General features: G+C 36.5%; 1 protein-coding gene across 9 annotated transcripts in view; it reads left to right on the forward strand.

The window, feature by feature from the left end:
* The window catches only part of LOC138703412 (uncharacterized), a 250,547-nt gene that overhangs the window by 150,799 nt on the left and 84,674 nt on the right, over positions 1-15,074 (forward strand). For 6 of the 9 annotated variants that reach the window (XM_069831241.1, XM_069831244.1, XM_069831242.1 and 3 more), the window contains one exon: positions 4,577-4,609. The exons of the other annotated variants lie outside the window; for them this stretch is intronic. In XM_069831241.1, coding sequence (XP_069687342.1) covers positions 4,577-4,609 — 33 coding nt within the window. The remainder of the gene's footprint in view (positions 1-4,576; positions 4,610-15,074) is intronic. 9 annotated transcript variants of the gene reach the window in all.

Below are 15,074 nucleotides of genomic sequence, written 5' to 3' on the forward strand. Positions count from 1 at the left end.
TTTTAAATCATTTTGTAAACGTTTTCTGACCACCCCATTTGTTTCGGTACTTATTTTGACACGATATTCCTCACAGAAACCACATACATCGGTTCTTGGTCTACCAAATGGGTAGTTGAAATGTTCTTGATAATAGCGCAGGTAATATTCATACTTTACTACACACTTAACATTCTTGGGATCCGTACCACTTTTTACTTGCAAGTACGTTTCAGGATAACACTTTTCCAGGAACAATACATACATATGCATTACATCTAAATCAGAACGTAAGTATCTTTGTTTCGCTCGTGAACCATAATGTTGAACGCAGTAAGGAAATGAGCGTATGTGATGGTCTATTTGCTCTTTTATTTCTTCTGATTTAGCCCTCGGTCTGTTGTTGTGGCGTCCTCTGTTGTCTTTCGGTGTCAAACCAGTACTGTGATTGCCTGTTAAGCGTCTTACTCTTGCAACACCTATTCCAAACAAGCTAGCAAACCCTTCACGGCATACTATGGTTTCCTCTTCACCAAGTACAATCTAAAAATATATATATAAATAGAATGAAGCACATGATTATTATAATGAGTTTTGAGAATAAGTACAATATTTGACTCGGAGCTTCATGATACGTACAATGTATGTATATTGGTTTGTACGTTGCATGGAATTCTCTCCTTTCCTTGGACGCCTTCTGGCAATAATACTTTCACGAATAAGACCATACAAATAAGCATCTTGGGCATCTTTGGAGGTAAATGTATTGAAGTTGGTCAATAGAAACTGCTTTGTCTCATCAGAAAATTTACCAAGGCATCCTCTTTTGCACCTAAAAGAAATAAGTACGAATGTATGCAACTGTTAAATAATTTTCAAACGTCTGTTTTAATATAAAGTGAGGTTATGCCTGCATAATTAAGTGTCGGTTTAAGATATATTATATATGCACCAGTTTCAAACAATTTCTCCCTTTAAATATTATACTTGGTCTACGTACATTCAAAATATTTGTACGAAAGAAACTGTATCTAATATAAAATATTAATATTCCGCGGAATATAACATAATAACCTGTTTAATGTTTACATACCTGCAAGAGTTACCTGTTTTTCGGGATTCAATCTTCTTACCACTCGTATTAATGTACTCCTTGCCTTCCATTCTTAACTGTTTCATTTTATTTTTCTTCCACTCACTCTCATTTCTTTTCCTTTTACCTTTAAATGTACTAAAGTCATCAACAGCCTCAACCAAGTCAGCCATTTTCAATACACTCTCAGCTGTTTGGCAACACTAGCGCTGTACAAAATAGATGGTGAGATCAAGAACGTCCCAAGTCCCGGACTTGGGATTGTCTTGAAATCACTACAGCATTTAGTCGCCATTATATGTGGCAGTGAAGTGCAAAGTTGGGTGGTTTATCTCGTCACTAGATGCGGTCCACTTCATACAACACGATTCAGGGTAAAACCATATTTGGCAAAAATAGGGACTTGGGATGTTCTTGAAATCACTGTTTCAATTTATATTTTGAAGTGGTGGAAAAATTCAAATACCTGGGAGCAACAGTAACAAATATAAATGATACCCAGGAGGAATTTAAACACAGAATAGTTATGGTAAATGCCTGTTATTATTCCGTTGAGAAGCTTTTATCATACAGTCTGCTGTCAAAAAATCTGAAAGTTAGAATTGATAAAACAGTTGTATTACTGGTTGTTCTTTATGGTTGTGAAACTTGGACTGTCACTTTGAGAGAGAAACTTAGGTTAAGGGTGTTTGAGAATAAGGTGCATAGCAAAATATTTGGTGCTAAGTGGGATGAAGGTACAGGAGAATGGAGACAGAACTGTACGCATTGTATTGTTCACCTCACATAATTAGGAAGATTAAATCCAGACAATTGAGATGGGCAGGACATGTAGCACGTATGGGCGAATTCAGAAATGCATACTGAGTGTTAGTTGGAAGACCGGAGGGAAAAAGACCTTTGGGAAGACAGAGACGTAGATGGGAAGATAATATTAAAATGGATTTGCGGGAGGTGGGATATGATGATGGAGACTGGATTAATCTTGCTCAGGATAGGGACCAATGGCGGGCTTATGTGAGGGCGGCAATGAACCTCCGGGTTCCTTAAAAGCCATTAGGTAAGTAATACCGACACCATTTTCAAATACTAATTTCATACATAATATTAACAATAGTGACAGAATTGTAACAAATTTTGGGCAAAAGAAAAGTTAACAGAAGTTTTCCAACGAAAACCTAAGAAAGAGTTTGAACCAGTTTTGGGTTGAGTCAGCCAGGATGTTGTTTCTGACCTGGTTTTGTGCAGAGTGACGTATTTAAAGCATGCACGGATTTACCTAAAAGTGAAGACAATTTCATCAGCATATATAAACACATATTTGTGACTAATTTTTTAAGAAAGTTTTACAAAGTGATGAGATCTCGGCTTGCCTTTGAGTGGGCACGGTTTGTCCCATTTTGTGCCTTTATATGCGATGATTATCTAAGTGCGACAGATGGTCTGGGTGCATTCGTGATTCCGACACTGAGAGATGGGTAAATCTACCTCAAGTCTGATAGAGCCAGGTCCCGTCCGCATACGAGTAGCGTGATGAGCTCCAAGGGACCGGAGCCCCAAGTCCTTTCTGTCTCAGCATTGGCAACCTGTACTACTCCCAGGAATTCATCCCAGACTATTTTTACAACTGCGAATTATAGATGAAGTGAATTAGGAAGTAGAGAGTGTTGGTGGAATGATAATTGGAAACGAGATAAAACCGAGAAAAACCCTCTGCAATGTGTCTTTTGTTCACCACAAATTCCATCACGATCTGACTGGGGATCGAACGCAGGCCGCCTGCACGGAAAGCCAGCGCTCAAGCACTTTAAGTACAGGCGCGGCTATGTAGTGATGTCCCTACCTTTTGAAAAAGTATTTCAAGTCTTCAAGCTATATTAGAATATCAAATTTTGTTAACTAATATAGCTATTATTATTATTATTATTATTATTATTATTATTATTATTATTATTATATTACAACTATCATTATATCTGATAACAACCGGAAGGCTTGCACCGCAGCCCGAGGATTATTCAGTATGACCTTGTCATTTGTGAGATTATTGTATGGTCCTTAGGATATGATTCACTCTTTGGTGACATTGTATCGTTTCATCCACGACATTCACGTCTATTGGTGTCTCCCTGTTGTTCGCAGCCTCCTTAAATCGATGTCATCTGTTCATAAATCACTTAATCCCATATAGACTTGAGGATGGAAGCACTGTCGATTTCGTGAAACAAATGGTGCCACAACGATGAACTATCTACTCGTATTATTTATTTTCAATTATTTCATTTTTATGAGGGCGATACTCGTGGAAACTTAAATTTTTTAGCTCCCAGCAATTTTATTGAGTCCAAGATATTCCTTCAAAAGATATCAAAGCTGTAGCTTCATTAATCTCTGAGACAATGGGGAAGTTTGTTTAAACATTTTCCGCAATTCGCTAAAAAAAAAAAAATAGATTCCGTAAACCATATCAACAACATGGATACTTTAGAAATTCTGTAAAATTAAATAGTACGAGTACATGTTTCCTTTGGATTTTTTCGCCGGTCTATGAAGTAAAGGATGAAGACTTCTTAAACACAAAAAAAAAGCATATTTTTTACATATCTGGATGGGAGAGGTTCCTTTCTAAGTAATTATATTTGAAGTTATTTTGTGTTCAGTTTTTTTTTAACATTTATTATTTACTCCGTAATCTGATTGTAGACATAACAAAAAATATATCAATTTAAGTACGTGGACTCATATTACATCATTTTCAATCAGCTGAATGTCTGCTGAGTGTTTAAACTACTGGCGACAGCCACAAATTTGTCCGTCCCTAAGGGTAAATGCTATATAGTCTCTAGACAATATCCCAAACTTCTCTATTGTCAAGAACGAGTGAGTGAGTGAGTGAGTGAGTGAGTGAGTGAGTGAGTGAGTGAGTGAGTGAGTGAGTGAGTGAGTGAATATTTAGCCCAGTAAGTCATTGGGTCGCAGAAATGTGGTGGTACACCATAACTGGTACAAATGTTGATGACAATACAAATAAATACATAAAAAAAAGTCATTGGGTGGACAAAAAGAGAATTAATAAGGAATTAAGTGTGAGATTACTTAGTCGAGTAAGATTTTTTTAGATGTGTAAGAGGATGAATGAGTAGCCGAATATGAGATAACTTAGCGGAGGAAGATAGTTGTTTAGGAAAATAATGAATGAGGAAACGGCTAAGAGAATATTAGCGGAATAACATATTTGGTGAGAAAGACTATGAATGAGGAAGCGACTGTGGACGTATATAAACAAGTAATTTTATTGATGAGTAATTGAAGAATTGAGGAAATGCCTGAGAAAGTATTTGGATTAGCGACCCTGCAATGTTCCATTTACTCAGGACCTAGCAAGTTATTCTCCATGTACCATTGATGTCTACACTATGTATGATGCGGTCACTAGCACTCTTTCGTCGTCTTTCCTCTCTAGATAAATGTAACTTAATGGTAAAATTGGTCTTTATATTGCAGATGCAGGAAAGGCATTTGAATCACAACTACAAGGTAAAGTAATAACCTCAATATTTTTCTCTAAATGTAACACTCCTTTTATTTTTATTCATAACTGAAATCTAATAACTTTTTAAGTTATTTTGAAAGTTTTGTATTTCTGTATATGAAAATTATGTTACTATATACATTAATATAACATGCATTCTGTGTTGAAGGAGGATAAATTCTCTGATGTCTACACTATTCATTTTCGAGTTTTAGACTCGACTATATATATTATAATATTGCAATTCTCTTTGACTTAATCACGTGGAATATTTTGAGTGACAAGTAGTTCTTTCAGAATTTAGAAGTACTTTAAAGGAAAAGTATATCCTAATGTGTTTATCTATTATAAGTTTTGTGGTTCCAGTATAGGAATGTATATTTTAACGATCTCCTACCAAATAGTGTACAAATCGAAGCGATTTCTGCGTATACTAGACCTTCCGCCTGTCACTCATACGTTTGAAGTTCGACTACCGATCAATTCAGGAAGTTTAATTGATAAATCGATAGTGATACTCGTGGTGTCAATTGTTTCAGGTTTCATTTTTCTCAGTAATATGTCGTTACTACACGCCATATCTCAAATCTATCAACATACCACAGAAATTCCAGATCACCTTATGGCAAAGCACGCAGTGGATTAGTGTAGAGAGAATAGCTACTGAGATAACTTTAATGTTATCAGCTAGTATGGTTCTGGAATTTGTTAGTCGGATATCTGCAGAAAAATCTTCTTAGTTTGACGAAAGTGATGATGATAATGATGATGATGATGATGATGATGATGATGATAATAAAACAGTAAATTATATAGAAATATGTAAGTAGGTATGATATCGACAACCTTGGACTGCAATTCGATGAGGGTTAGGAATAGGCCTACTTGATGCTGTGATTCTAGTACAGGCGTCCAATTTATATGTAGACTAGTTGCGGGAACGTTCTGATGATTAGTACGTGCAGCGAGATTAATTGGTGAAGAAAATCTGTTGATTTTTATTTTATTAGGTTATTTTAAGACGCTGTATCAACATCTAGGTTATTTAGCGTCTGAATGAAATGAAGGTGATAATGCCGGTGAAATGAGTCCGGGGTCCAGCACCGAAAGTTACCCAGCATTTGCTCGTATTGGGTTGAGGGAAAACCCCGGAAAAAACCTCAACCAGGTAACTTGCCCCGACCGGGATTCGAACCCGGGCCACCTGGTTTTGCGGCCAGACGCGCTGACCGTTACTCCACAGGTGTGGACGAAAATCTGTTGATATGGTGATAAAATTTGTGAAAAATAAGACGAGCTTGATTAAAATAACGTTCCTTTCCCAATAGCTGAACCTCTAGAAACCAATTAATTCAATATTTGGCACTCGCAGTTGTAGGCTTATTATCAACAAACTCAGATCCACTTGTTATATTAGAAATATTGAAAGAAAAACATGCAATTGAAATAATTATTTTATAATAAAAATCTGAAAACTGTTCAGCAAGTTAATGATTAAAATGTAGTAAATAAAATGGTCAGAAACGGAGTATCGCCGATTGAGGTACTTCTAGATTTATGGAAAGAGTACCTATTGTTTAAAAATTATTTACTTTTCATAACTGCAAATTTAGGATTTTCGCTGACTCAATAATTGAACTGGAGTAATTCACAAAGCTTCGCGAAACTGCCAGGAATGTCATAAAAATTAAAAACAAAAATCACTCAGTGGAACTGTAAGTGAACACGATGACCGTGTGAGTGATGGTGACCTTCACTTTCCGCTCTTTCAAATATGCATGCCGGCGTCCTGTGACTTGGAGCGAATATATTCACAGTGTGGGGCACTGTGGTACCACGATGATCCCTGCAGTCGTTATATCTGGCGCGGAACCGAATTTAGCTACGTGTATGTATCATAGCTACCAAATTCATCACAATCCTGGGTGGACACTGGTCCCATACACAAGCCGACATTTTGAGACGGCTCGAACCAGCGCTCATTCCGTCCAGGCTTAGATCTACATGCAATAGTTTAACAATATTCTTATATGTGCAAACATACCACGTTTGTTTCGAAATTTTAGAAGTGATTTTTTCACTACATACAATTCAATACTTCACACAGAAAAAAGCAGATGGGAATTTAACTGGACTCGTGTAGTGTGAGCCACACATATATAAATATATATATACAGTATATATCTGTGCGCTAGCTCAATGGACTTACATTCAGGCGAACCCTGTGCGACTCTCGGCCTGATCTCGATGAAATCCGTGTAGGACAAAGCAGATGATGAAGAGGATTTTTCTCGAGATAGCCTATAAGCTTTTTCTTTTTATTTCCAGAACCATCATATCTACCTTCTTCTTTTCAATATATTTGATTCTATTCCTCATTTGCTTATTTATTTAAGTAGGACTTGATGCTCCCTTTGTTTTCTTAAATGTATGCTTTTAGGTTGTCTACTGTTTGACTTTCCTCTTGCAACATGTGTAGACCCTGCAACTTATTTAAAACGTGTCTTGTGTTTCACGGAATTTACTTCAGCATATATGCAACATCCTTCTCTAATTAAGTCACCGATACTTTTCATTTTTTATGTTCAACCTCCACTGTTTTACTTATGTCATAATCGTAGGAAAATGCTCTCTATCTCTCTCTCTCTACATTTCTTCATCAATGCCGTAGCTTTCCTACATTATTCAGTCTTTTTTGACTGACTATTGTTCAATGCCCTCATTTAATAATCGAATATCATTTCCAAATATAAACAGTCCGAGGATGCCTTTCGGCATTACCGGTTTCAGATCATACAGATTCTAAAGGGCTTTGGACTACGGGCCCAGTTCTTTATCAGATCTCGTCGGGCTGGTGTTGTTTTGGTGTGTGTGAGTTTAATCCAAAATATGCGACAGTTTATTCCCACCATATGCGCCGTATGGTCCCATTTGACCTACATAATTTCTACAGTATTTTTATTGTATCATATAAATCTATCAAAACCTACACATTAGCATTCATGCACTTCAACAATCATTGTTGTCAGCCGGATTTTCCATTTTCATCCACATAGATAGTTGTTGATTTCGAGGTATCACTACACAGCAATGCCGACACCACTTTCAAATATCAATTTCGTACATGGGAAAATAGTATTATAAATTGTGACAAAACTGTAACAAATTTTGGGAAAATGAAATTTTCACAGAAGTTTCAACTAAAATATAAGAAAGAGTTTGAACCAGTTTTGGAGTCAGTCAGTTAGGATGTTGATTCTGACATGATCTCAGTATGGAATCAAGGAAAATTGTAGAGTTGCCGTTTGCATCTTGGTCAAAGTTTGTACGGTACCGTAAGTCGTCTAAACTGTGACGTCGCCAGATATATGAATCAAGTTCAGAAGAAAGTATATTCTTAAAATTAATTTTCGGACGTCCATTCATGCGGCCTGAGGAAATGGACGACTGTTTCAACAAAGACTTATGATTATATTTCCTGCTGGAATCAAAAAGTTTACAGGTTATGCGATTACATATTAGAAACTACACAGCAACGTTTCCCATCCTTATTTGTACACAAAATACACATAGTTGTCCACACCTGTAGAGTAACGGCTAGCGCGTCTGGCCGCGAAACCAGGTGGCCCGGGTTCGATTCCCGGTCGGGGCAAGTTACCTGGTTTTTTCCGGGGTTTTCCTTCAACCCAATATGAGCAAATGCTGGGTAACTTTCAGTGTTGGACCCCGGACTCATTTCACCGGCATTATCACCTTCATCTCATTCAGACGCTAAATAACCTAAGCTGTTGATAAAGCGTCGTAAAATAACACACTAAAAAAATACACATAGTTTAAATCACAGAGCAAACATCTGTGATATTAAATCGACTTGCAACAAACACTCATCCAAATATATTATAATGCTTGTCGAGTTTTTGAAACACATACCGAATGAAATATACTACAGCTGAGAAGTAGACCCGGAATTCGCACAAACAAACATTGAGAAGATTACATTTCCTTTTCTATGTAAAATGTCCAATATACTGCACAGTTTATAAGATGGTAACATATAAGTTTTCCCCCGCTTAAAGATGAATGTAATTATAAAAATTCCCTGAAGATGACTTTAGAAGAAAGTGTTTTCTAAAGGCCACGCAGCACACCTCCCCTCAGTGCATTTTGAGTAACGCTAAGGAGCAACAGTAAGTATGTTAAATGGGACTAACCTGACGAAAATGATGGGACTAAACTAAAACACATGAAAGAATTAAACTGACTCACATGTTGAGACAAAACTGACGCACATATGGACCTAAACTGACGCACATGCTGAGAGCAAACTGACGCACATGATGGGTCTAAATTGACTCACATAGTGGGACTAAACTGACGTAAACGTTTAGAGAAAACTGAAGCACATGTTGGATCTAAACTGACTGAAATAGAGGGACTAAACTGACGAACATGTTGGGAGTAAGGTGACGCACATGGTGGGACTCAACCGTCACACATAATGGGAATAAACGGACCCACATGGTGGGACCCAACTGTCGCACATAATTGGAACAAACTGACGTACATGATGGGACTAATCTGACACACATGATGACACTAAACTGACACACATAGTGGGACTAAACTGGCGCAAAAGGTGGGTCTAAACTGACGCATATGATGGAAATAAACTATCGCACATACTTGGACCAAACCGTCGGACATGATGGGACTCAACTGACGCATATGGTGGGAATAAACTGACGCACATGATGGGACTACATTGGCGCAAATGATGGGCCTTAACTGATGCACATGATGGGGATAACCTGACGTACATCATGCGATTAATCTGATGCAATTCAGGGATTAAACTGACTCACATCATAGGTCCAAGTGACGGACATTATGGGACTAAACTGATGCTCAAGATGGGACTAAACTGGAGCACATCATGGGCCTAAACTGACACACATGGTGGGACTAATCTGACTAACGTTACGGCACTAAACTGACGCTAATTTACGCAGATGCGACTAAACTGACCGAAACCGGTGTCGTCTGGGATGGGACTGGCTGAGACAGGGCTGAGGCAGAATGACACGTTTGTCATCGTCGGATTCTCTAATCCCATCCAAGTCATCACTCCACTAATCACCGCACCTATAGAGCTCACAGCGGGCCATTGTGTGCTTAATTGGATGGATTCGTTGTTCATAGTATCGACTAGTCAATTTAAGAATGATGTGCAAGACGATATATTTTTTTAAGTAATGGGCACTTAGAACAAATAATATAGAATGGGGATATAAGTATTTCTTTTTATTCTGTACTTTTACATAAACTCAATAGATGAATCAAATGATGCAGACAATATGTATCTAAACACCTAGGTTTCAGAAAAGTTAATTACTGGTATCATAAATTATTATTTAAATTCACGCCCGACTCAAAAGATGTTTAGATTTTAGCACTAGAAACTAATATTTTGAAGTTAATATCCAAAAAAAAAAGGCTTCATTCTCCTGTAAGAATAATCTTTAGTTACAGTAGCCTATTACAACTGCAATTGAAAACCGACTCCATCAATTTTTAAGGCTTAAAAGGCACCTACAGAAATTACTTTGTGAAATTAACATCATCACGTGTTACCGGAATAGGCAAAAAAAAAAAAACTGTTTCCCTCTCAAAAGATTTTACTTTTCTGTATAAGAAGCAACTGCATTATCACAAATGGTTTACCGTCACAAAAAAATTGAAGGCCAGGGAACTTGTACAAGGCACCGTCATTTAGCTGTAAACCTCTAAGATGCTTTACACGGCGGAATGAGTGTCCATTATTAGGACAATGCTTCAATTTTACGGAACTACTGCTTACTTGACAAGTAAGAAATGTAGCCTACTTAGAAACAACTTATATATTTCAATGCCGACACCACTTTCAAATATCAATTTCGTACATGGGAAAATAGTATAGGGCAATTCCACGAAAATGTCATACTCAGGTGAATTTCTTGAAATTGATGTAGGACTATTTTTGTTGAAGAAATATGTTTCTTTAAACTTTAAATTGCTTCATTTCGTAAGATAATGTTTAAAATACTCTTTCTTTTAGTCTATAACTTGCTGCAGATCTTATCATATTCCGAACACTTAAAAAAAAAAACACGTATAGCTACTTATGTTTCGTTTCACAATTTGGACACGTAAATTTGTTTTATTTCGAGCCTTTTTTGTATACTGTATTTTGGTCTTTCCTTGAAGTAAATATGTAATTAATTGAAGTATCCTAAGACCCTAAATAACTTAAAATCATTATAATTATTTGTACTGTAAGTTACGGTCAGCCCGTCACAAGAAACATACAAAAACTCTTCCACACAGCACAATAATTGACAGATTAAAATTTCCTGTGGTATTCTGCGTTATTGCTACATGACCAATAAAAAAATATTAGAACATTTTCTTCTAAAGTAATTTCGTTTTCCGCAGCGGCATTGTGAGTGACTGACATGTCGCGCTCTCAGCTGTTATGCTGTTCATTCTCACATCGTACTTAGTTACTTGGAAGGCCTTGGTAAAGTTACACGTGAACTGGTGTTAAGTGTGCAGTAATTACACCTGAAAAGAGCAAAATGAGATTCAGGCAGCTCATTGGAGCAATAAGCAGGTCTCAATATTTACTGCTGTTGCCTGGTTTAAACAGGAAGGTGACAGGGAAGTTCAAAAGAAATCCTCTGCATTAGTGTCAGATTATGTAGCGCATGACAAATATGCAGTGGATGTCTGTCTACAAAAAGTGTTTTCGGAAATTTTGGCGATTCTTCCGAACATTGAGGTGGTAAAAATATTTTGAAATGGAGCAGGGAGTCATTTTAAACAGAAGTATACATTAAGCAATGTGACATTGCTTCCTCGCATATTTGGATTTAACATAGAATAGAACTTCTTTCAGTCATATCGTGGATGTGATTGGAGGCCATGTAAAAAGGATGACATGGATGCCTACGAAATCGGGGAAGAAGATACAAAGCGCTACAGAATTTTGTAACATTGTGAGCAATAAAAACATCCAAATTATTGTTAAGGAGGTAGCGCAGATTGAGATAGACGAAGGAAAAAAGTATCTCGAAAAACGATTTGAACATCTTGCACCTAGTCCGGCATCTCATGGAGTTCATTACGTGGAAGTGTTAGATCCCTATGTTATAGAATATGTACAACTGTCTTGTGAACAATCAATGCGAAAGGTCCTCAGGTTCCGTGTGTGAAAAGAAACTAAAGTTTGTTCAGATAACAAGTGACGTATTGCCAGTGTTCCTGCAGTACATACTTGTTAGGCTAAATAAGTGAGTCAAAGAGTGACGTGGAGTGCTTCTACGTGTTTAATTCCAATGGTTCAAATTCAATCTCAAAGAACTCAACATTCTAATCTATTATTATATGAACATAATATATAACAACCATAGGCATGGGAAATATAAACTGTGATCTGCGTCACCTTATCGTAATCGATAAGGAGGTCAGTGCCAGATGATTAGGTACGCGCTGGAATAATGTAACATACTGTCTTACGCTGGGGAGTTGATGCCATATAGAATGATAAGCGCTGTCAAGGTTGCTGTGACACTCTTAGTCCTAAAATTAAGCATCAATGCATATGGCTTGCATATACAATATTTAATCATAGAGAAAGAACTATACATGTTATTAAGTAGGCCAATGTAATACTTGTATGTGCATTAATTTGTGTAATTTAAGATGCATGGTTAAGCGAACTAATTTTTGTATTCTGGAAAACATATTATTGATTTCAATTAATCGTTATGTTAATTTACTACTTATCAAGTTTCATATTATTTTGTACTATTTACGGTTCCGTAAGTGCAACTTCAATTTAAAATTCAGAGATATCAGTCAGTTACAGAATGAGGTCAGTCAGTTACACATCACTTTTTCGGCCATAACTCCATTACTAATCGTGGTTTGGAGGTCGTTTTCAACTTAAACTGAAGATTACAATTTCCTTTCCGAACTATATTTTGCAAAATTGTATCAGGAATGACAATTCAGAGAAATCTGTGGAGAACCATGTTCACCCGAAGAGAGAGTTGACATTTGAGTCATTCCACGTCAAATAGCAATGGTCGATTTTTTTTTTTTCATGAATTCCAGACATAAAACAAGGAGACCCGTATTGTTTTATTTTCACAATTATTAATTATTTGCGTTGTTATGACTATTTGAAATTACGCAAATTATGCGCGCACTGTTACAAAAACTCACTTGGAACTCTGTGTCTACATATAATTGAGATTTGCGGTTTGACGCATTTGAAAGACTAAATACAACACTTTTTATTACTTTGGGCTTATCACAAATAAATTTAAAATTTGGCCTAATTTTTTAATGATTTATTTCTCAAAGCAAATTTACTATATTATATAGCCAAGTTAAAAATCTGAAAAAAAATATAGACTTGTTCCCTGATGTATTATCTGTAAACTACTGCATTTAGAAATATGGTATCTGCACACATACATTTGTAACAATTTATTTTCCGGAGGCCTGCACGCGCTCGCGAACCCCAGCTAATAAACTGCTTGTGGCCGTGGGCTAGAAGGCTGCCCACGGAGAGTTTTACGAAATCCTCCATTGCATATACGCCACACTAAAATACAAATGCATTCATTCATCAAATGGTTAATACCTTAAGGAACAGTAAATATCTTATCTAAAGTTATTTTATTATTGTCAGCTCAGCTGAGAGGGGAGCCCTTCACAATGCTATATGTTTATACTGTAATATAGCCAAGTGCTTAACGATAGCAAGGCTGGGTAAGGCAGTAAACTTTATGACAGTAAACAGATGGCGGGAGACAAAATAGAGAAGAGAAAAATAATCAGTCAGGGTTTGAATTTCATGGAGTGGCGTGACTTTTATACAACATTAGTGACAGCAAAGAGCGCATAATATTTAATAAGTGTTTAAATCCATTTGACCTTCCTAATCACGCTTTTAAAAAGAAAAATGCACTAAGACGCGTAAGTCGCGATTTATTGTTAAAGCTCAATTTAAAGGAGTCTTTGAATGTGCGAATATGTGATTCTTTGCGTAAAAAATCTACCAACTTCCGGATAGGTCAGGTGAAATTATATGTGAAGCCAGTAGTTCTTGTGATATTAATAAACATGAATCAAATGAAAATGCGGACAGAGAAAGTGATTACCTATGCCAGTTCTTCTTCTAATAGTTATATGGATAAAGCACTAGAAATCAGTAATATTGAGGAATTAAACAAGAGTTTGATGTAAATAGAATCCCTTTATCAAGAAAAGAAAACTACAACGAAAACGATACCCCCGTGAAAAGTTAAAAAAAGTAAAAGATTCCCTAGCAAGCAAAGTTTTTCATGTAGAAGATGCATCGTCATCCCTTCAAAAGTCGGCCATATTTTATTTTTGACGGAATGCAAAGAAAATGTACAACCTGACAATTACATAGTTATTGCAGACTTTTCTGAAAATCATTCATTTGTAATACAAGATTCAGTACAAGGTGTGCATTGGAACAAATGCCAAGCCACAATACATCTTTTCGTAATATATTTCAAAGAAGATACAGAAATTCGTCACAAAAGTATTGTTGTCATCTCAGAAAGCATGAAACATGACACCGATTCCTTTCACTGTTCAATCCGAAGCAATCAATTTCTTTAACCAAGAATTCAACGATATGAAAAAGTCATCTACTTTTCCGATGGATCAAGTTCACAATACAAAAACAAAAATTATTTTAAAAATAATTGTTTACATAAAGACGATTACGGAATTAGCGCCTAATGACACTTCTTTGCAACGTCGCATGGTAAAGATTCATGTGATGGCATTGGAGGAACTGTTAAAAGATTTGCCACGAGAGCCAGCCTATACAAGATCTTATAGCAACACAAAAAAAAAAAAAACTGTTTGATTGGTCACAAAAAACATTTCTAACGTGTCATTTATATTTTGTGCATTGAATAAGCACAAAAACCACACTGAAAATTTGCAGGCCAGATACCACAATCTAAAACCAATAACTGGTACATTAAAATTACATTCTTTCACTCCGTTGTCAGAAACTGAAGATTTAGTACAACAATTTTCTTTCAAGAAAGAAAGTAGGCGAATGAAAATTTAAAGTGTAGTGTGAATGAAAACAAACGTTTAAAAAGCATAATGCACAAATATTTGAAGATATAACAAGTAAATTAGCAGTGCTTTCTCGAGTGACTTGATCCATACTGGGTGTAATGTTGCAACGTACACTCGATCATCCAGCGCCGATAATCCTCCCAGCACGCTTCAACGCTTCCCGTCCACTGCTGCTGCACCGACCGCTACACATTGTTTCGTAAGTAATTAAATTTCCATCAAACTATTGGAGATCCCATTGAGATTTTTTTCTAGAATTATTAAGAATACTTCAGTGCACCTAGCAGGCATTTT

Source organism: Periplaneta americana, chromosome 7 (genome assembly GCF_040183065.1).
Source record: "Periplaneta americana isolate PAMFEO1 chromosome 7, P.americana_PAMFEO1_priV1, whole genome shotgun sequence".
In the NCBI taxonomy this organism is placed as follows: Eukaryota; Metazoa; Arthropoda; class Insecta; order Blattodea; family Blattidae; genus Periplaneta; species Periplaneta americana.